The following is a 23,333-nucleotide window of genomic DNA, read 5'->3' as shown; positions in this document are numbered from 1 at the left end:
TTTACAGACATATTCAATCAATCCCTATTCCAGTCTGCTGTGCCCACATGCTTCAAGATGGCCACCATTGTTCCTGTTCGCAAGAAAGCAAAGGTAACTGAACTAAATTACTATCGCCCTAGACCCACTCCAATTTGCTTACCACCCCAATAGGTCCACAGACGACGCAATCGCCATCACACTGCACTTTCCCATCTGGACAAGAGGAATACCTATGTAAGAATGCTGTTCATTGACTACAGCACAGCATTTAACGCCATAGTACCCTCCAAACTCCTTATTAAGCTCGAGACCCTGGGTCTCGACCCCGCCCTGTGCAACTGGGTCCTGGACTTCCTGACGGGCCGCCACCAAGTGGCGAGGGTAGGAAACAACATCTCCACCCCGCTGATCCTCAACACTGGGGCTCCACAAGGGTGCGTTCGCAGCCCTCTCCTGTACTCCCTGTTCACCCTTGACTGCGTGGCCATGCACGTCTCCAACTCAATCATCAAGTTTGCAAACGACACTACAGTGGTAGGCTTGATTACCAACAACGACGAGACGGCCTACAGGGAGGAGGTGAAGGCCCTCGGAGTGTGGTGTCAGGAAAATAACCTCTCACTCATCGTCAACAAAACAAAGGAGATGATTGTGGACTTCGGGAAACAGAGGGAGCATCCCCACATCCACGAGACAGTAGTGGAGAAGGTGGAAAGTTTTAAGTTCCTCGGCGTACACATCACAGACAAATTGAAATGGTCCACCCACACAGACAGCGTGGTGAAGAAGGCGCAACCTCAGGAGGCTGAAGAAATTTGGCTTGCCACCAAAAACACTCACAAAATTTTACAGATGCACAATCAAGAGCATCCTGTCGGGCTGTATCACCGCCTGGTACTTCAACTGCTCCGCCCACAACCGCAAGACTCTCCAGAGGGTGGTGCGGTCTGCACAACGCATCACCGGGCAAACTACCTGCCCTCCAGGACACCTACACCACCCGATGTCACAGGAAGGCCAAAAAGATCATCAATGACAACAACCACCCGAGCCACTGCCTGTTCACCCCGTTATCATCCAGAAGGCGAGGTCAGTACAGGTGCATCAAAGCTGGGACCGAGTGTCTGAAGTTTTTCAGCTTCTATCTCAAGGCCATCAGACTGTTAAACAGCCATCCCTAACATTGAGTGGCTGCTGCCAACATACAGACTCAAATCTCTAGCCACTTTAATAAATGTTAAAAATGGATTTAATAAAGGTATCACTAGTCACTTTAAATAACGCCACTTTAATAATGTCTACATATCCTACATTACTCATCTCATATGTATATACTGTATTCTATACCATCTACTGCATCTGGCATATGCTGCACGGTGTAACGGCTGTCTTCTGTTGAAATGGACCAAGGCGCAGCAGGTATGTGAATACTCATCTTTAATAAAATAAAGGAGTAGAGCATCCACTTAACAATTCAAACAATATATAAGACAGGAACAGTTTTGCAGGCACACAACACGCAGTGCAAAAACAACTACCCACAAAACCAAGTGACAAACATACTCCTACATATATGACTCCCAATCAGGAACAACGATCCCCAGCTGTTCCTGATCAGGAGTCACAAGACCAACACAGAACAATCACACACACAAGACTGCCACGTCCTGACCCCAAAACTACAACAACAGCTCCATCTGCTGGTCAGGACGTGACAGTACCCCCCCCCCCTCAAGGTGCAGACCCCGGAATGCACCTAAACAACGAAAAAACACCAACAAACAAAATCCCCAACAAAACCCATAAACAATAACCCCTAAACAATAAGGGAGGGAAGGGAGGGTGGCTGCCGTCAACGACGGCACTGTGCTACACCCTCCCTCCCCAACCCACCTATCCTGGAGGTGGCTCCGGTGCAGGACGTGGACCCTGCTCCACCCTCGGCGTCGCCCACTTCGGTGGAGCCGATAGCTGCGCCAGGCAGACGGACCCCTCGAGCCGGGCCGGAGGACAGGAGGGCCCCTCGGGCTGGGCCGGGGGGCAGGAGGGCCCCTCGGGCTGGGCCGGGGGACAGGAGGGCCCCTCGGGCTGGGCCGGGGAGCAGGAGGGCCCCTCGGGCTGGGCCGGGGAGCAGGAGGGCCCCTCGGGCTGGGCCGGGGAGCAGGAGGGCCCCTCGGGCTGGGCCGGGGAGCAGGAGGGCCCCTCGGGCTGGGCCGGGGAGCAGGAGGGCCCCTCGGGCTGGGCAGGAGAGCAGGAGGGCCCCTCGGGCTGGGCAGGAGAGCATGCGGGCCCCTCGGGCTGGGCCGGAGAGCATGCGGGCCCCTCGGGCTGGGCCGGAAGGCATGCGGGCCCCTCGGGCTGGGCCGGAAGGCATGCGGGCCTCTCGGGCTGGGCCGGAGGGCAGGAGGACCACTCGGGCTGGGCCGGAGGGCAGGAGGACCACTCGGGCTGGACCGGAGGGCAGGAGGACCACTCGGGCTGGACCGGAGGGCAGGAGGACCACTCGGGCTGGACCGGAGGGCAGGAGGACCACTCGGGCTGATCCTGACAGGCCGGGCACCCTGGCAGATCAGGGCAGGCGGGCACCTCTGGCAGAACCGGGCAGTCTGGCCACTCTGGCAGAACAGGGCAGTCCGGCCACTCTGGCAGAACAGGGCAGTCCGGCCACTCTGGCAGAACAGGGCAGTCCGGCCACTCCGGCAGAACAGGGCAGTCCGGCCACTCCGGGCAGCTCTGACGACTGTTGACTGGCGGGCAACTCTGGTGACTGTTGACTGGCGGGCAGCTCTGATGACGACTGTTGACTCCTGATGCGTGGGGCAGGTCTGGTGACTGTTGACTGGCGGGCAGCTCTGATGACGACTGTTGACTCCTGATGCGTGGGGCAGGTATTGGACGTACCAGCCTGGAGACACGCACCTCCATGCTAGTGTGTCTAGCGGGAAACACCGGACCGAAAGGGCGCACTGGCGGTCTTGAGTGCAGGGTTGGCATCACCCCTTCCGGCTCGATGCTCCCCTTGCCCTGGCACCTGCGGGGCGCTGGTACTGGGCGAAGTGGGCTGTGCGTCCGTATAGGCGAGATGGTGCGCACCTCAGCGTAACATGACGCCCTCCACCTCGTACGCACCTCCCTGTAGTCACGGGTAGCTGGCTTACGGCTCTTCCCTGGCCTGGCCAAACTACCCGTGTGCCCCCCCCAAAAAAAATCTTGGGGCTGCCTCTCGGGTTCCCTTAGCTCCCTTAACTTGTCCGCCCAGAATTTTCTTTCGTCCTGCCAGGTCCATTCTTCCATTTTCTTCTCCTGTGGCTTCCTCCTCTTCTGCTGCTTGGTCCTTTGGTGGTGGGTAGTTCTGTAACGGCTGTCTTCTGTTGAAATGGACCAAGGCGCAGCAGGTATGTGAATACTCATCTTTAATAAAATAAAGGAGTAGAGCATCCACTTAACAATTCAAACAATATATAAGACAGGAACAGTTTTGCAGGCACACAACACGCAGTGCAAAAACAACTACCCACAAAACCAAGTGACAAACATACTCCTACATATATGACTCCCAATCAGGAACAACGATCCCCAGCTGTTCCTGATCAGGAGTCACAAGACCAACACAGAACAATCACACACACAAGACTGCCACGTCCTGACCCCAAAACTACAACAACAGCTCCATCTGCTGGTCAGGACGTGACACACGGCCATCGCTCATCCATATATTTATATGTACATATTCATCCCTTTACATTTGTGTTTATAAGGTAGTCGTTGTGAATTTGTTAGATTACTTGTTAGATATTACTGCACTGTCGGAACTAGAAGCACAAGCATTTTGCTACACTTGCATTAACATCTGCTAACCATGTGTATGTGACCAATAAAATGTGATTTGATTCTATTGGTAAATTTCCTTTTTGTATTATTCTAATCCATTTTAAGAGGAAATTAATCAGATTACATTACTGAGTTTGGGTAATCCAAAAGCTATGTTACGGATTACAATTTTGGACAGTTAACTAGTAACTGATTACATTTGAAAAGTAACCTACCCAACTCGTTACTCCCCAACCGTGATTACGATCCAGGTAAATTTAGATTGCGCACTAGGAGTTCTAGTGTGTTCAGGCAAGATTCTCTGGTTGACACAACACCACCTTGTTTTTTACTGATGTGGAACCAAGTAACAAAAGTTATTTCTGTACAGTATGCATCCCACTTTGTCCTGTAATGTGCCTGCTAGGAAGTAGGGAAGACGGTAGCCAACCTAGAACCACACAACGCATCACTGCACTGGCCTTCCTATCAGTCAAAACGAACAAAAGAGTGTAAACCGCAGTGCTTCAGCATGGACATTTAGTTAAGGGAATTAATGGATTTATTGACTATGGAAAGAGCGACGTCGGCCCTCCAGGACTATGACAATGGTCTAGGGTCTATGGGACATTATAACATATGTATATCAAAGAGCATAGCCTAATATATTAACGGTCTGTATTGGTGTGTGAACTGCACCACCCCAGGCTTGATTCCTGCCAGGTCACACACGATGCCTGGCTGGCTGTGGCAGGACTCGCTGGGTGTCCTGTATTTTCTGGTATCATGCTTCACTATGAGGGAAATGGGTTTCTGTGATGGACAACATGCTTCAAAACCACTGTCATACTCAACACCCCATATTTGCTTAAACAACTCAGAATTTTCCTTGCTGCACGCCTCAGTGATCACTCCCACATCCCAGTCCCCAACCTCAACATCCCAGCAATGTGTCCCGAGTCAAAACCCACAGAGCCTAGCACCATCCTATTGTCATCCATCCTCTCCGGGTTGGCAGGAATTTTGTCATCATCTTCACCCTGGTTGTACCTCAAGCTGACCAGACAGGTGAGAGTGCACAGGGAGGCTGTGTTGGGGTCCAGAATCACAGGGCTGTGTTGAGTTATTCCCTACATCTTCTCCCATACACTGAAGGACAGGTTGGAAAGCAGGGCTCTCTGAAGACAATCTGTCCAAGGAACATCGCACGTAGAACTCCTCAACCTCCAGAAGTCACGCCTTAGCTTCCTTGTTTTGCTTTATGTAACCGTGTTTCGCCACAAGCAATTGTCCTTGCAAGAGGCTGTATCACTTGGTTACAAATTATGAGCTATGACAGAGGACGACTGTGTATCGTTTGGATGTTGCAGGACTTGACCAGCATGCCACAGCTAACTAGCTAACGTTAGCTAGATACTCACACACAAACAATCTCAACTTCTTTCTAACCCCAAACCTTCTCATCAACTGTGTTGTTAAATATATAAAGCACGGTTTTTGTTGTAATACAATTAGTAGCACTACTCATAATATGTTACAAACCTGTGTTGTATGAATGATTGCACGTTTTGATCGTCGGATGAAAAACGTTTTTGTTTGTTTTTTACGCTAAAAGTGGGAAGCCACTAATGACGTCGCAAAACCGAAAGCTAATGTTCACATGTTATGTTAAAACATTTAAGAAAGACAAATTGTCCGATGTTTCTGTTTTATAATATATATATTTTTATCTAGGACTATTTATTATTATCAAAGTAAATATTTTGGTATGCTATTTCATCACCCACACTTGTGTAACTTACGTAATTGGTGTTTACGGAATTTATGCTGTCCAATCAACATTCAGATCTAGTTGCTTCCATCTTGTCACATGACATCAAGGTTGATATTTGTCTCAACTATAAATGTGTTGCCCTGCTCCCGAGCAGTGATGCCAACTTAGCAATTTTGTTGCTAGATTTAGCAACTTTTCAGAGTACCCTGGCAACTTTTTTTTCAAACAGCACCTAGCAACAAATGTAGCAACTTTAAAAAATGTATTTGTAACTTTTAGCAACTTTTGAAAAGTGACTCAAACGCTAAAATGCATTTTCCCTCTAAATGACACAAAAACGATTTTCTCTGTCACACACTCAGTCACAACACACGTGCCTGGCTGCAAAAGTGTATTGTGAGTGACGTCAGCAGCAGGCGCTCAGCTCGTGCACAGGCAGCAGCAGGCCAGCAGCAATTTCAGCAAATTAAAAATCATTGTTGGCTGACTGCAGCAGCAGTAGTATGCGTTCGACGAGACAAACCCAATAAATGTAGTTGGTCACAAATGTTTGATCTTGAACAGAACTTACAACATCAATCAACATGTCTCAAACAAAATTGTACAGACAGAAGTGCAGAAAATAGTGGGAGTCTGTAACGCCCTGGCCATAGAGAGGGGTTTTTGTTCTTTATTTTGGTTAGGCCAGGGTGTTACATTGGGTGGGCGTTCTATGTTCCTTTTTCTATGTTTTTGTATTTCTTTGTTTTGGGCCGTGTGTGTGTGGCTCTCAATCAGGCACAGCTGAAGTTCGTTGTTGCTGATTGGGAGTCACACATAAGGAGCATGTTTTTCCTTTGGGTTTTGTGGGTAATTGTTTCTGTTAGTGTTTTGCACCTGACAGGACTGTTTGGCTGTCGGTTTTCTTGTGTTGTTTCATATAGTGTTCTTTCTGTTATTAAATGCAATGATGAACACTAACTCCGCTGCACCTTGGTCTACTCTCTCTCACGACAGCCGTTACAGTACCTGAATTTAAAGGGTAGCTGAAGCCAGTATTTGGGGATGATTGACGGCCATACTGTGCGTACTGCAAATCAGATATGCTGCAAAAATGTATGACATCAAAAAACATTGTGCTACAGCAATGTATATAAATAAATCAAAACCGTACAACCCCACAACGCTGTCTACATTACCACAGTTGGTTAAAAAAAAGTGGATAACTGCAAAAGCGCAGAAGCTACTATGGCAATGGCCACTGCAGAGCATTGCTCGCTGCTAGCATGTGACCATTTAGGTATGGCTTGCAAAGCTGCCTTTTCAGATTCTGTGGCAGCAAACTTCCAAATGCACAGCACCAAGTGCACAGAAATGATTAGGGGAGTACTGGCTCTTTATCTTCTCAAAAGGGTAACATCAGATGTGGGGCATGTGAAGTTCAGTCTCCTTTTTGATGAGTACACTAATGTCAGTGTCTCGAAATACCTGGGTGTGGTGATTCGATATTTCAGTGCTAAAAAAAGAACCGTTGTGTCCACATTTCTTGGGCTGGTTGAATTGGAGGAGGGCGATGCCAGATCAATAGCAAAGGCGGTAGTTGAGTTTCTTGAGAAGTGTAACCTTAAAAAAGAGAATCTTCAGGGTATTGGCACTGATAATGTGTCTGTTATGACTGGGTTGCACAACGGGGTGCACAAGATTTTAAAGGAAGAATGTGCATTTCCCAATTTGGTACTCATCCGCTGTGTGTACCAGTCTTTACAATTGGCTGTCTGTCACAAAGCAGTGTATGCCACCATGAATTGTGCCAGAAACCCCTGCAGATCACCAAAGTGTGTGCCACACGTTGGCTATCAATTGAGCCTGCGGTAACTCGTATATTGAGCCAGTGGGAAGAACTGAAACTCCACTTTGAGTTGACCAAGGCCAGTGAGCGTTGCTACATGACGGATGTGCTCCACGCCATGTACATGGACAAGACCAACTATGTCTACCTGACATTCTTGAAATCATTCCTGTCCGACATACAAGTTGCACTGAAATCATTTGAGGGAGAGCAAACAGATCCTGTCAAGCTTTTGGACAATCTGGTACACCTCTTAACATCAATTTGCAGCAGAGTAGTCAAACCTATGGCAAAAATTGATGTCCTGAAGGATGCCATTGATGGACATCTCAGTCCATCACCATACCTTCGGTACCTTTTCGAGAGCACGGTGTACCAACTCAGTCATGCGCCAGAGGACAAAAAGGTCATTCGGAGACTGTGCATCAACTACATTATTGCTTTAAGCAAGGAGCTGCAAGCAAGGCTCCCAGACAACCTTGAAGCCTTGTGAAACATGGCCTTGTTCAGTGTTAAGGAAACGCTAAAGCACAATAAAGGCACCACTGAAATTATTAAAGTAGCTGAGCTACTGGGATACCAGCCCCAAACAATTGATACAATTGTTTCCCAATGGAGAAACATCCATCTGTTTAGGTGGGACTCAACTGAAAATACAGTCAAGTTTTGGAGTGAAGTCAATAACTACACGGACTCTTCCGGGTCAAATCCATTTGAAGAACTGTGCAAAGCTGCACTCTCCCTGCCACACTCAAATGCGGAGGTTGAACGGCTGTTCAGCCAAATGAGTGTGGTCAAGTCAAGGTTAAGAAATAGAATGTCACTGCACACTCTCAACTCCATACTCCTGGTGCGGTACGGACTGAAGCTGGCTGGTGATACCTGTTACCAGCATAAACTACCAAGTGAAGTTCTGCAGCAGTTTGGCACCACAGCAGCATACAGCTTTAAGGCCACTCCATCCTCTTCTGCTGGTTCCAGCTCCGTGATAATGCAGTTGGACAGTGAAGATGAAGAGGATTTCCTTGCCAATCTATGATTCATCATATTTACAGTACGTATGCAAGGAGTGGATTTTCTGGAACTGGTGGAAACACACAGCTGATGGTGGCAGTGTGTACTGCAGTGTGTGCGAGAACAGTGGCAATATCTGGAGGAAACCATTGAGCAGCTAGCCAGCCAGGCAGCACAACAACCTGGAGAGAGATGCCTAGCGCATACATCATTATTTGAGTTAATTTGCTTGTTCAATAAGATAGCATATATATCTTGTTATTAGCCTGTACCTATAATTGTTGATCAGTTAGGTAGCATATTAACTACCAATACACTGCTTAAAACTATAATTGTTCAGAATGTGTAGGCTTACTAGTTAAAATGAAAATAAATAAAATGTAATTGTTCAATAATGTGTAATTGTTCAATAATTCAATGTGTTGTGTTTAAAAATAAAAATGTGATCATATAAAATGTGTTGTGTTTATATTGCTTTTACAAATAAAAATATATAATAATAAACAAACAAATCTAAACTAACAAATGTCAAATCATATTTTTCGCCGAGATGGCCAGTCAATTTGAGTGACGTTTTTGTGTATTCCACGTAATGACGCAGATTTCCGTTATTACGTAATGACGTCATCACGTCATTTAGCAACTTTTAGCAACAAATCGACCTGCCTCTAGCAACTTCCCCTGAAAATTAGTTGGTAACACTGCTCCCAAGTGTGTAAAGTGTCTCTGTCTGTTTATACCTTCCTTCAAACGAAGACAATGAACAACCTAATTCGGTCTACAGTTCGCTGTCTTCGGTTGAGTTTGTCGGTCTATCCACCGAAGCAAGTTGATGGACAACATGTATCGTTAGTGTCCTCGGCCCGGCTCATGTGTTCTGCGGCCTTACAGAAAGACCTTGGTGATATGGTGAAGAAGGACAAGGTGGTGGTGTTTATAAAGGGGACGCCTGCCCAACCAATGTGTGGTTTCAGTAATGCCGTGGTTCAGATATTGAGGATGCATGGTGTGAATGAATATGCTGCATATAACGTGTTGGATGACCAGGATCTCAGACAAGGTCAGTACAGCTCGCTACTTTTTACTTCAAAATACTAGTCTAGATTTTATCCCGATCGTTTTTAACCTTGTAGTTAGTAACAATAGTTTAATTAAGATGACAGAAATTAACTATATGTATGTATGGTACATCAACCTGTCCAAAAGTAGTTGTGCTCCTTTTCAAATCTAGCTAACTAGGTTCACAGTATTTTTTTTTTTTATCAGTGTTTTGCAGCAAGGACAAAGAGGGTGTGGTTAATGTCAAACATTGTACTACTTATGTACTGACATTTATTAGGCTTGTTATAGCAATATGTTACTAGGTAGTCCCCTTCATTTTTACTGTGGCTGTTGCTATACAGTGGGACTAGTAGAGACGACATTGTGTAACAGTCTATGAACATAAGGAAATGCTAACTTGCAACACAACAAGTGCGTCAGAGGAAAGTCAGTTGGGGAATTGTTATCTGACAACACCAGCATACTGCTGAAATTGGGCCATAATGGAAATATTGTATGGATATTGTTAATATTTACACATGTTAACTCTTTCTGTCTCTCTCACAGGAGTGAAAGACTTCTCCAACTGGCCCACGATCCCACAGATATTCTTAAATGGAGAGTTTGTGGGCGGCTGTGACATCTTCCTACAGATGCACCAGAATGGAGACTTGGTAGAAGAGCTCCAGAAGGTTGGGATCCGCTCTGCGCTGCTGGACGCTGAGAAAGAATCCAAGTAGACAAACCAGTCGGTCGGTTTCCAGTTTAGAGAAAGCTGGTGGTTGACTTAGCCCCATAACCCCCTAGGCACTTGTGTAGATCTTAGATTTGTTATATGTACATGAAAGCGCACCTTTTTAAGCCACATAGTGAATGTTTTCAGAAGACACTGGCAAGGTGGAGCTACAAGCATGGTGTGAAGGCAGCTTAGTGGTTAAGAGCGTGTAACCCAAAAGGCTGCTTGTTTAAATTCCTGAGCCAACTAGGTGAAAAATCTGTCGATGTGCCCTTGAGCAAGGCACTTAACCCTAATTGCTCCTGAAAGTCACTCTCTGGATAAGAGCGTCTGCTAAATGACTAAACTGTTCTGTACATAACCATTTATTTCAGATCTACAAAAGAGCCTGGGGGCTAAGGGTTGATTTGGGATTGGGTGTATGAAATGTCCCTTCCACAAGTCCTATAAGAATGTGTGAAATACAACAGAACCTGCAGAAGATCAAACTGCCCTCAGGTGACTAGGATATGAGATATCAAACCAGCCAGGGGATCCCTTCAAAACGTACTGCCTGTATACGTTTACTGTTTGACTGCATTATTCCACTAACATGTTCTCGCTAAAGCATTTAGAGCCGCTCAAATGCAACAATCCACATCTTTCCTTTCTTCCTCAATATGATCACTGATCCAGTTTAATTATATAGCGAGAAGTAATATGATGAAGCTTGCTTTTGTCAAGTCAATAGTCTCATGTGGAGGAAGGGAGAGTACACATTAAAACAATATTCAAACAGGACTACTAGACTTCCTGACAATCAGTACATCAACATTTCCATCTGCTGCATACATTTATCTAATGCTTATGTAGTATACTATATATTTAAGATATTGTACATTGAAATATTATTACATGTATTTTAGGTGCACGTAAACTCTCAATTAAATATTTTCCCACACAAATGGTCAGTGTTATGGAAATTCTAGATTGTATGTTGCACTCTGGAATGCCTTTCAGTGTGAGGAAAGTATTTTGTAGTTGACTTGTGTGCATGTGCAGCAGTCTAGTGCCCTTGTAACTATTGATGCTAATTTTGTTGGAGCTGGTTGTTGCTTTAGGGGTCACTGTGCCCTGCCTGGAAAATGATCTAGCCTTACTTGGCCTATTTTCTGCACGTGCTCTCTCAGGAGGGTTTTCTCATTTGCGCAAAAGTCCATCTTTTTGCCGTGAACTGAAAACAGATGTGGTTGAGGAGTGTGTCAATTCGTTGGTAGGAAAACAGTGTCTTCCTCGATAGCCACCTTTCATTGAGAATACTTGTATCCTACCATGGAAGAGTTTTGAAACCTGACACTTCCTCTTTGAATCAGCTTTTGTTTTGTCAGAGGAGTCCTTTTTATTTCACCTTTACTTAACCAGATAAGCTAGTTGAGAAGTTCTCGTTTACAACTGCGACCTGTCCAAGATAAAGCAAAGCAGTGCGACACAAACACAGTTACACATGGAATAAACAAAACATACAGTCAATAACACAATAGGGGGGGGAAAGTCTATATACAGTGTGTGCAAATGAGGTAAGATAAGGGAGGTAAGGCAATAAATAGGCAATTTAGCAATTAAACACTGGAGTGATAATGTGCAGAAGCGGAATGTGCAAGTAGAGATACTGGGGTGCAAAGGAGCAAAAATAAATAATAACATTATGGGGATGAGGTAGTTGGATGGGCTATTTACAGATGGGCTATGTACAGGTGCTGTGAGCTGCTCTGACAGCTGGTGCTTAAAGTTAGTGAGGGAGATATGAGTCTCCAGCTTCAGTGATTTTTACAATTCGTTCTGGAAGGAAAGGCGGCCAAAAGAAGGGTTGGCTTTGGGGGTGACCAGTGAAATATACCTGCTAGAGCGCGTGCTATGGGTGGGTGTTATGGTGACCGGTGAGCTGAGATAAGGCGGGGCTTTACCTAGCAAATACTTATATATGATCTGGAGCCAGTGGGTTTGGCGACGAATATGAAGCGAGGGCCAGCCAACGAGAGCATACAGGTCGCAGTGGTGGGTAGTATATGGGGCTTTGGTGACAACGGATGGCACTGTGGTAGAGTGTTGGAGGCTATTTTGTAAATGACATCGCTGAAGTCAAGGATCGGTTGGGTAGTCAGTTTTACGGGGGTATGTTTGGCAGCATGAGTGAAGGATGCTTTGTTGTGAAATAGGAAGCCGATTCTAGATTTAATTTTGGATTGGAGAGGCTTAATGTGAGTCTGGAAGGAGAGTTTAAGGTCTAACCAGACACCTAGGTATTTGTAAATGTCCACATATTCTAAGTCAGAACCGTCCAGAGTAGTGATGCTGGACGGGCGGGCAGGTGCTGGTAGCGATTGGTTGAAGAGCATGCATTTAAGAGCAGTTGGAGGCCACGGAAGGAGAGTTGTATGGCATTGAAGCTCATCTGGAGGTTAGTTAATACAGTGTCCAATGAAGGGCCAGAAGTATACAGAATGGTATCGTCTGCGTAGAGGTGGATCAGAGAATCACCAGCAGCAAGAGCGACATCATTGATGTATACAGAGAAAAGAGTCAGCCCAAGAATTTAACCCTCCCCATAGAGACTGCCAGAGGTCCGGACAACAGGCCCTCCGATTTGACACACTGAACTCTGTCTGAGAAGTAGTTGGTGAACCAGGCGAGGCAGTCATTTAAGAAACTAAGGCTGTTGAGTCTGCCAATAAGAATGTGGTGATTGACAGAGTCGAAAGCCTTGGCCAGGTCTATGAATACAGCTGCACAGTATTGTCTCTTATCGATGGAGGTTATGATATCGTTTAGGACCTTGAGCGTGGCTGAGGTGCACCCATGACCTGCTTGAAAACCAGATTGCATAGCGGAGAAGGTACGGTGGGATTCGAAATGGTTGGTGATCTGTTTGTTAACTTGGCTTTCGAAGACCTTAGAAAGGCAGGGTAGGATAGATATAGGTCTGTAGCAGTTTGGGTCTAGAGTGTCTCCCCCTTTGAAGAGGGGGATGACCGTGGCAGCTTTCCAATCTTTGGGGATCTCAGATGATACGAAAGAGAGGTTGAACAGGCTAGTAATAGGGGTTGCAACAATTTCGGCTGATAATTTTAGAAAGAGAGGGTCCAGATTGTCTAGTCCTGCTGATTTGTAGGGCTCCCGATTTTGCAGGTCTTTCAGAACATCAGCTATCTGGATTTGGGTGAAGTTGAAATGGGGAGGCTTGAGCAAGTTGCTGTGGGGGGGTGCAGGGCTGTTGACCAGGGTAGGGGTGGCCAGGTGGAAAGCATGGCCATCTGTAGAAAAATGCTTATTGAAATTCTCAATTATCGTGGATTTATCGGTGGTGACAGTGTGTCCTAGCCTCAGAGCACTGGGCAGCTGGGAGGAGGTGCTCTTATTCTCCATGGACTTTAGTGTCCCAGAACTTTTTGGAGTTTGTGCTGCAGGATGCAAATTTGTTTGAAAAAGCTAGCCTTTGCTTTCCTAACTGCCTGTGTATATTGGTTCCTAACTTTCCTGAAAAGTTGCATATCGCGGGGGCTATTCGATTCTAATGCAGTATGCCATAGGATGTTTTTGTGCTGGTCAAGGGCAGTCATGTCTGGCGTGAACCACGGGCTATATCTGTTCCTGGTTCTACATTTTACTGAAGGAATGTGGCATTTGTCAGCTTCAAGTTCCTTGGCCTGCACATCACTGACAATCTGAAATGGTCCATTCACACAGACAGTGGTGAAGCAACAACTCCCCTTCAACCTCAGGATGAAGAAATTAAAATTGGTCCTTAAGACCCTCACAGATTACAGATGCACCATAGAGAGCTTCCTGTCAGGCTGTATCACCGCTTGGTACAGCAATTGCACCGTCTGCAACCGCAGGGCACTCCAGAGGGTGGTACGGTCAGCTCAACGCATCATCGGGGGCACACTGCCTGCCCTCCAGGACCCGGGGTCACAGGAAGGCCAAGAAGATCAAGGATTTGTCACCCAAGCCACAGCCTGTTCACCCTACTACCATCTAGAACATGGAGACGGTGCAGGTGCATCCAAGCTGGTGTGCATGACCAATAAAATGTGATTATAGAGCGTTTAAGCTATAACAATTGTTGTGAAATTAAGATTGAATTGTTCCTGTAAATTGTGGAAGTAATGCATAATGTAGAAGATTAGGCTGAAGTATTTGTAACACCTTGGCATTGAAGTGATGTGTTTTGACTAAATGGAGCCTAGTCTCTAGCAGTGCACTATGGGAGCATGACCAAGCTGGTTTTCATGGCCTCCAAGTGGCAGTATTCAGGAACTGCATGATCAATTATAATATAATCTCCCCAAATGACTTCTGTAAAGCATCTTCACTTACTCCTTGGTGGAATAAACAATCGCCTTCTCACCTTTTGTTGCTTTTCCCTGAGAGGCTAGAACAGGCTGGTGGGAGGAGCTATAGGACAGGGTCATTATAATGGCTGGAATGTAATCATTGGACTTGTACCAAATGCATGGAAACATTTGACTCTGTTGCATTAGATTCCAGTCAAGACAATGAGCCTGTCCTACAATTCCTCCCACCAGCCTTCTCTGGACTAGAATGAACAGTGTACATTTTCTACTGAATACAGGACTCTTCAGAAAGGATTTGAATATTGGGAATGGACATTTTCTTCTATCAAATTGATAAGTGACTCACTTTTTTCCTAAATGTAGTTTATTACAAAATACTATTTTACACATTGATATTACAAAAAGCACTATCTACATACAAGACAAAACAAAAATGACATCACTAGCTGTACAAATGAGAGGAGACAAGTAGAGAAAGCCACTTCCAACAATTGGGAAAGTGCGTGTTTGAGATTGGTAAATCAGCTAACTGAACTGTGGTCAATCATAATAAGAAGTCATTCAGGATGCGAGCCAGATTTGTCGAACAGTCATTCTGTCGTCGGGGGGGGGGGGGGGGGGGGGCTGGGTGTACTGCTCTGGACACACCACATGGAGAGGCTGTGAGGGGAGGTTATGGGCAAAAAAGTCAAATAAAAAAGAGTCCAAGATGAAAAAAGGAAGAACGAGGGGAGAAGTGCCTTCAGAAAGTATTCACACCTATTGACTTTATCCACATTGTGTTGTGTTACAAAGTGAGATTAAAATGGATAATGTCATTCTTTTGTCAATGATCTACACAAAATACTCTGTCAAAGTGAAATAAAAATTCTAACCTTTTTCTATTAATGGAAAACAAAACACCAATATATCTTGATTAGATAAGTATTCAACCCCCTGAATCACCTTTGGTAGCGATAACAGCTGTGAGTCTTTCTGGGTAAATCTTAGAGCTTTGCCCATTATTCTTTTGAAAATTCTGTCAAGTTGGTTGTTGATGTACTTTTTTTCCTATTGCTAGACAGCCATTTCCAAGTCTTGCCATAGATTTTCAAGCCGATTTATGTCAAAACTGTAACTAGGCAACTCGGGATCATTCAATGTCATCTTGGTAAGCAACTCCAGTTTATATTTGGCCTTGCTTTTTAGGTTATTTCTTTATGTAGTGTTGCGGTGTCTCGCTTGTCGGGATGTGTGTTTTGTCCTATATTTTTAATCCCAGCCCCTGTCCTCGCAGGAGGCCTTTTGGTAGGCTGTCATTGTAAATAAGAATTGGTTCTTAACTGACTTGCCTAATTAAATAATGGTTAAATACAATTTAATAAAATATAGTCCTGCTGAATGGTGGATTTATCTCCCAGTGTCTGTTGGAAAGCAAACTGAACCATGTTTTCCTCTAGGATTTTGTTTTCCTCTATTCCTTTTTTTTTTTTTTACTCCCTAGTTCTTGCAGACAACAAGCATACCCATAACATGATGCAGCCACCACCCTGCTTGAAAATATGGAGAGTGGTACTCAGTGATGAGTTGTATTTGCGCCAAACATAATGCTTTGTATTCAGGACAAAAAGTAAATTTCTTTACCACATTTTTTGCAGTATTACTTTAGTGCCTTATTGCAAAAAGGATGCATGTTTTGGAATATTTTTTATTCTGTACAGGTTTCCTTCTTTTCACTCCGTTTAGGTTAGTTTTGTGGAGTAACTACAAGGTTGTTGATCCATCCTCAGTTCTCCTATCAAAGCCATTAACCTGTTTTAAATCGCCATTAGTTTCATGGTGAAATTCCTGAGCGTTTTGCTTCCTCTCTGTCAACTGGGTTAGGAAGGACGCCTGTATCTTTGAAGTGACCAAAGAGTATGTGATAACTTCACCATGCTCAAAGGGATATTCAATGTCTGCTTTTTTTTTATTTTTACCAATTTACTAAAAGGTGCCCTTCTTTACGAGGCATTGGAAAACCTCCCTGGTCTTTGTTGTTGAATATATGCTTGAAATTCACTGCTGGACTGAGGGACCTTACAGATAATTGTATGTGTGGGGTACAGAGATGGGTTAGTCATTTTAAACACCATTATTGCACACAGAGTTAGTCCATGCAACTTATTATCTGACTTGTTCAGCAAATGTTTACTCCTGAAGTTATTTATGCTTGCCAAAACAAATGGGTTGAATACTTATTAGCTCAAGACATTTCAGCTTTTCAATTTTTATAAATTTGTTATGGCAAGCCTAAAACATAATTCTACTTTGACATTATGGGGTATTATGTGTAGATCAGTGACACAATCTAAATGTAATCTATTTTAAATTCAGGCTGTAACACAACAAAATGTGGGGGAAAAGTCAGGGGGTGTGAACTTTCTGAAGGAACTATACATGTATAATCGCAGTGCCTTCCTTATATAAGTTCCAGATGTGTATTGAGTACCTGGACCTCCTTGAGCAGCTTGGAGACCTGGTGGAAGTTGAGGCGAGTATCGATGGGACAGTACACACACTTCATGGCCAGTGGCTGGTACGGGGCTAACGCATCCAGGTAGAAGTCTGGTTCTGTGGGAGTAAGATATAACCATTTTAAAAAAACATTCATAGTTCAGTAGTTCATTCAGTAGACCACATATTTGGAACCTTGGGATCTAACCTTCTGTTTTATATAGTCTAATGGTATTCGAACAATGGAACAAAGTTTTAATGACAGGTCAAGTCTCTTGTGACAGACTAGCTAGCGCAGGATTTGGTTTTGGGTTCTGAGATTAGGGACAGGCTACCATGGTTGGTAAACTTGCCATGTTCTGGTACAGTTGTGCTCACCAGTGAAGATAATAGTGTTGAGGCTGGATTTGCCTCACAGTCCCATAAAGTGCACCACGTCGCCGAAGAGACGGGGGCCCGGTGAACACCACACACGTCTGACGGAACTCATTACTGAAGTCGCCATGGATACTAGGGTAGTGCTTCAACTTGTTGGTCTGGATCAACTGAGAGATACATAGACAGAAAGACAGACAAGTGTCTGAGATAGGCCAACATACAACTATAGCTAAATTATCAAAATAATAGTGTTCAAAATTCTGATAGATTGAGTAAATTAAAGATCAAACTGTAAAATATGGTGCAATGTAATTTCAATTGGCAGAAACTCTCTTTAAAACGAATCAATTTAAAGACCAGCAGCCTTACCTCAGCGTGAGGGAAAGGAGGTTCTGGAAGGTAGACCTTAGACTGCTTATTGTGACAAAGCCTTCCGGAAGATAAGGAAAAGGGGAAAAGACTGGGTGTCACTGCTCCACAGGCCAGTGGCAGGTCTGCTACCAACAGTAAGTTTTAATTTAACCCATTTATGCACAGAGCCCACTAATTATTGGGACAGCGAAGTCTTCTTTTAGCTCTATACTCCAAAAGTTTGAATTTGAAACGATGACTATGAGGTTAAAATGCAGCCTGTGAGCTTTCATTTGAGGCTATGTTTATACATATCAAGTGAACCATATAGACATTACAGCACTTTCTGTACATCGTCCACCCATTTCAGGGGACCAAAAGTTTTGGGACAAATTAACATGTCTATTGAAGTAGTAAAACGTATTTGTTCCCTGTTTCTAATGGTAAATAAATGTTGTGTCATTTTGGAGTCTCTTATTGTAAATAACAATAGAATATGGAGCATATGCTGCAGATGTGCGTGTAGGTTGTGTGTGTGAGAGTATGCAGTGATAAATAAGTCAATTGTCCATAAAGGAAACGTCAGACACACAACTATCAAATCAAATTTTATTTGTCACATACACATGGCTAGCAGATGTTAATGCAAGTGTAGCGAAATGCTTGTGCTTCTAGTTCCGGCCATGCAGTAATATCTAACAAATAATCTAACAATTTCACAACAACTACCTTATACACACAAGTGTAAAGGAATGAATAAGAATATGTACATAAAAATATATGGATGAGCGATGGCCGAACGGCATAGGCAAGATGCAGTAGATGGTATAGAGTACAGTATATACATATGAGATGAGTAATGTAGGGTATGTAAACATTATATAAAGAGGCATTGTTTAAAGTGGCTAGTGATACATTTATTACATCCAATTTTAAATTATTAAAGTGGCTAGAGATTTGAGTCAGTATGTTGGCAGCAGCCACTCAATGTTAGTGATGGCTGTTTAACAGTCTGATGGCCTTAAGATAGAAGCTGTTTTCAGTCTCTCGGTTCCAGCTTTGATGCACCTGTACTGACCTCGCCTTCTGGATGATAGCGGGGTGAACAGGCAGTGGCTCGGGTGGTTGTTGTCCTTGATGATCTTTTTGGCCTTCCTGTGACATTGGATGGTGTAGGTGTCCTGGAGGGCAGGTAGTTTGCACCTGGTGATGCGTTGTGCAGACCGCACCACCCTCTGGAGAGCCTTACGGTTGTGGGCGGAGCAGTTGCCGTACCAGGCGGTGATACAGCCTGACAGGAGCCTCTCGATTGTGCATCTGTAAAAGTTTGTGAGTGTTTCTGGTGACAAGCCAAATTTCTTCAGCCTCCTGAGGTTGAAGAGGCGCTGCTGCACCTTCTTCACCACGCTGTCTGTGTGGGTGGACCATTTCAGTTTGTCCGGGATGTGTACGCTGAGGAACTTAAAACTTTCCACCTTCACTACTGTCCCGTCGATGTGGATAGAGGGCTGCTCCCTGAAGTCCACGATCATCTCCTTTGTTTTGTTGACATTGAGTGTGAGGTTATTTTCCTGACACCACACTCCGAGGGCCCTCACCTCCTCCCTGTAGGCCGTCTCGTCATTGTTGGTAATCAAGCCTACCAATGTAGTGTCGTCTGCAAACTTGATGATTGATTTGGAGGCGTGCATGGCCACATAGTCATGGGTGAACAGGGAGTACAGGAAAGGGCTGAGAACGCACCCTTGTGGGGCCCCGGGGTGGAGATGTTGTTTCCTACCCTCACCACCTGGGGGCGGCCCATCAGGAAGTCCAGGACCCAGTTGCACAGGGCAGGGTCGAGACCCAGGGTCTCGAGCTTAATGATGAGTTTGGAGGGTACTATGGTGTTAAATGCTGTGCTGTAGTCGATTAACAACATTCTTACATAGATATTCCTCTTGTCCAGATGGGTTAGGGCAGTGTGATTGCGATTGCGTCGTCTGTGGACCTATTGGGGCGGTAAGCAAATTGGATGGGTCTAGGGTGTTAGGTAGGGTGGAGGTGATATGGTCCTTGACTAGTCTCTCAAAGCACTTCATGATGACGGAAGTGAGTGCTACGGGGCGATAGTCATTTAGCTCAGTTACCTTACCTTTCTTGGGAACAGGAACAATGAAGCATGTGGGAACAGCAGACTGGGATAAGGATTGATTGAATATGTCCGTAAACACACCAGCCAGCTGGTCTGCGCATGCTCTGAGGATGCGGCTAGGGATGCCGTCTGGGCCGGCAGTCTTGCGATGGTTAACATGTTTAAATGTTTTACTCACGTTGGCTGCAGTGAAGGAGAGCCCGCAGGTTTTGGTAGCGGGCGCTGTCGGTGGCACTGTATTGTCCTCAAAGTGAGCAAAGAAGTTTCGTTTGTCTGGGAGCAAGACATCGTGGTCCACTGTAGGTTAGTCACCCTGTTTTCACCCAGTTTTAATGAGTAAAGTCATTGCATATAAATTTTAAAAAATCACGACACAGCTGTGATGGAAACAGGAAGTTTCGGTACAATTTTATAAATGCCGACAGATAATTTGTTCATTTGAAATGGTGGGATCTTTTTGTGTCAGTATAATGTATATGAGAAATGGCGGTGGAAATTATTATATCATATATTGATTTATTGAACTATCATATCGACGTAAACTTGGAGTCAGGCGATGATGTGGTGTGTGGTCCTCCCACTAGGACTCGGGAAACCATGCAGTTTATTAAGCTTCAGATGAAATAAGTTATGATGAACTTCACAGGGTGGTGAAGTGTACGGTGATCTTGAGGCTCCTTTCCAATAAATATTGAGGGTCTGATTCTTGTGACATGATGATCGATGCTTGACTGCTGTTTCACAAATAAAAAATATTCTGTCTCTTATCCATAATAATGTCATCATGTAGACTAGCCTACCTGCACTGTATCTGCCAGCTGTTGGCTACAGTGCACATACCAAGACCAGAGTAAGGCACATTTGCTATTTAATTTAACAGTTTGTGACAAAAACTATTGGTAGAGTTTACTTTTATTCAGTACACGAAAACTTCAGCTAAAAAGTACATTGTTTGTGCACTATGTCATCACGCACTGATTTTTATCCGGCAACAAGTCTGTTTGGTGGAAACGCCACTGGTGGGGAAATTAGCATTTTTTCTTTATGTGGATTTCACCAATTGGATCGAAACCAAGCTAGTGAGATTAAAACATCTATTTTACAAGAGACCTGTTTGAGATAGCAGTAGTCAAATCCACAGATGACAGCACAAACAGACTTGGGACCAGGACACCACATACCTAGGTTACTGCAGAAGTCCCCTAGCATGCCATCTGGGTTGGCATCTGTGTTAGGCCAGTCAGAATAAGAACATCACTGTTCTTCAGGGCACTCTGATCCATGGGCTGTGGATGTGTAGTGAGGAGGGAGGAGCCAGATACATAGGAAACCTTCTCATAATGTGATTGGATGATCCAGTTAGAGCTACCCAATGAGTAGCCAGAGCTCAGTGGTGTGACCTGCACGGCACCAAACAGCTCCTGGAGAGAGACATGATAGAAGACACACGTTAGCTTCAGTTATTAGGTGAATTAATGCGTATGTGTGTTTGAATTATAGTGCACAAGACAGACTTCTTACCACTTTCTGCGAGTAGCCCACGAGTTGCACCTTGCTGAGAGCAGAGTTGACATCCTGAATACTGTAGCATCTCTTCCAATCGACACTTCTACAGCATCCTTCAGCGGGCTGGGAAGCAGCCTAAAAATAAATTAATGTCTCTGTATGTCTTTTTCTCATGAAAATAGTGTGCTCTCAGTTTGTGAATTACAAGTATAACATAAGCTGACAAATCCTAAAATAATACATATCCTAAACTAATTTGTGCAGGGCATTGGTCTGGCAGGTCACCTTTGGATTTCCTTATTCTTCCAGCAGGTGGCAGACTGGGCCTTGGGAACTCTCTCCATGAAGTTCAACAGCTTCTCCATCAGAAGTCTAAGGGCAGATAGGTAGAATCAGCCGGATGCTATCCAGAACAGTTTTTAGGCTTATTCAATCCCTTCTAAGATCCCCTTGTCATTTTTCTGGAATGTTGACATTCTAATAGTTTTAGAATGTGAATTGCTAGAATCCCATTCTTGAATCATTACATTTTCCTGCAATGATGCTAATCGAAGTGATTCTAGAATGTGTTTTTAAAATGTCAATTGCATTTTTCTGGAATGTTGCCAATTCTGGTGATTCTAGAATGTCGCAGATGATTCTAGTCACATCAAGTCACCCTCTCTACCTGCCGATCTGCAGCGTTGGCTCTGTGGCATACACTGTCCCAGTGAAGCCTGTGTGCTCCGTGATGTAAGGCATGGCCATCATACAGTGGTAGTTGGAGATCAGGATGACGTCTATGGTGGACAAGTCCAGCAGCTCTTTCTGAGTGAGGAGGATGGACAAGGATGCGAAAAGCATGACTAATATATCACCACATTATCAGGCGATGTTACCCACAGTGGCTTCTAGTGCCCAGGTTAATTTAATGTACAGGTTGATGGTTGGAATTATATCCAGGTATACATTACCTCAGGGAGACAGAACTCTGGCTGTGAGTCCACAAAAACACGCCCTGCACACTCCTTCAGCTTCTGAAGGTAGACGTGTGCAGGAATGTTGGTAAACTCAATTCATGAATAAATCCAAACTAGACAAAAAAAATGTGACCTCATACTTTCTCAAGGTTAATCGTGCTGTCTTTAAACACCCATCCTGGGAGCTTGGAAAGCCTTGGGTTGGAAAATATACAGGGTACTCTCATCATCATGGCATGGCACTTGTTGGGGCAAATATGTCTATTCACAGTAAATGTCTTTGCAACGTCAACCTAAGGAAGAAATACAGTATAAAAGAGGAATAACCCCGATGCATACTGCTGTGTGGCGGATGTACAGCTGCCTTCTTGATAACATCACTTCTGTCTCGCCTGTGTACCAGAGGCAGAAACTGTAGCACAGATGTGGTATCCAGTCCACAGTCCAACATGATTGTGGTGGATTTGAATTTAGGACATTGCAAGGCAGTGTGGGGTGACCTGCCAGACAGTACTGAAAGGAAGAGATGCTACACATGTCATCTCTCAACAGGCATGATAACAAGCTAGCTAAAACAACAATAGCAACTTGCATAGCAAATGCAACAGAATAAAACGCTGCGATACTGTCTTGTCAATTATTGGTTGCTGGCTTGTCGGTGTTCAAAAACTTGCAAATGTATGATAGGTAGCTAGCGGGGCAGCCATGACTAACAACATTTTTTTTTAAACTACTGTAACGTTAGTTAGCTAGCCTAGCCAAGTAACGTTTGCCATATGAACTACATTACTTAGCATACCAAAAAATAGCGTATCAGTTATGGGGTAAATTCTCCCCTCCCCGTGTTAAATCAACCCACCAATTTCATATTTATCGAGTATAATGACAAATCAAGTTAATCTTCAGCATGTCAGTATTGTGGACACAAACGTCGAGTTTACCACTGGAGTTTCTAAACTCAGAGGCACAACATCGCGAGACTTCTGGGACAACTTGCAAAACATGCCTAGC

The 23,333-nt window shown here is 44.5% G+C and overlaps 1 protein-coding gene and 1 pseudogene across 2 annotated transcripts; one reads left to right on the top strand and one right to left on the bottom strand.

Moving 5' to 3' along the window:
* The first annotated feature begins 9,090 nt into the window (after positions 1–9,090).
* Positions 9,091–10,964, top strand: glrx5 (glutaredoxin 5 homolog (S. cerevisiae)). Its single transcript, NM_001141232.1, is given in 2 exon segments — positions 9,091–9,468; positions 10,017–10,964. Coding segments are annotated over 2 exon segments (474 nt in total). The 5' UTR covers positions 9,091–9,167; the 3' UTR covers positions 10,190–10,964.
* Positions 10,965–14,887: 3,923 nt separating this feature from the next.
* Positions 14,888–23,190, bottom strand: LOC106608100 (integrator complex subunit 9-like; annotated as a pseudogene). Its single transcript, XR_014392533.1, has 12 exons — positions 23,182–23,190; positions 22,719–22,835; positions 22,463–22,533; positions 22,317–22,379; positions 22,031–22,170; positions 21,649–21,735; positions 21,379–21,498; positions 20,930–21,278; positions 17,742–17,883; positions 17,373–17,539; positions 16,990–17,111; positions 14,888–15,179 (listed from the first exon to the last, which is right to left on the bottom strand). The product of XR_014392533.1 is annotated as an integrator complex subunit 9-like (transcript).
* Between the last annotated feature and the right edge of the window lie 143 nt (positions 23,191–23,333).

Source organism: Salmo salar, chromosome 06 (genome assembly GCF_965601325.2).
Source record: "Salmo salar chromosome 06, fSalSal1, whole genome shotgun sequence".
Lineage (NCBI taxonomy): Eukaryota > Metazoa > Chordata > Actinopteri > Salmoniformes > Salmonidae > Salmo > Salmo salar.
Note: the sequence above shows the minus strand (reverse complement) of the source record. Positions and strands in the feature narration are given on the sequence as shown.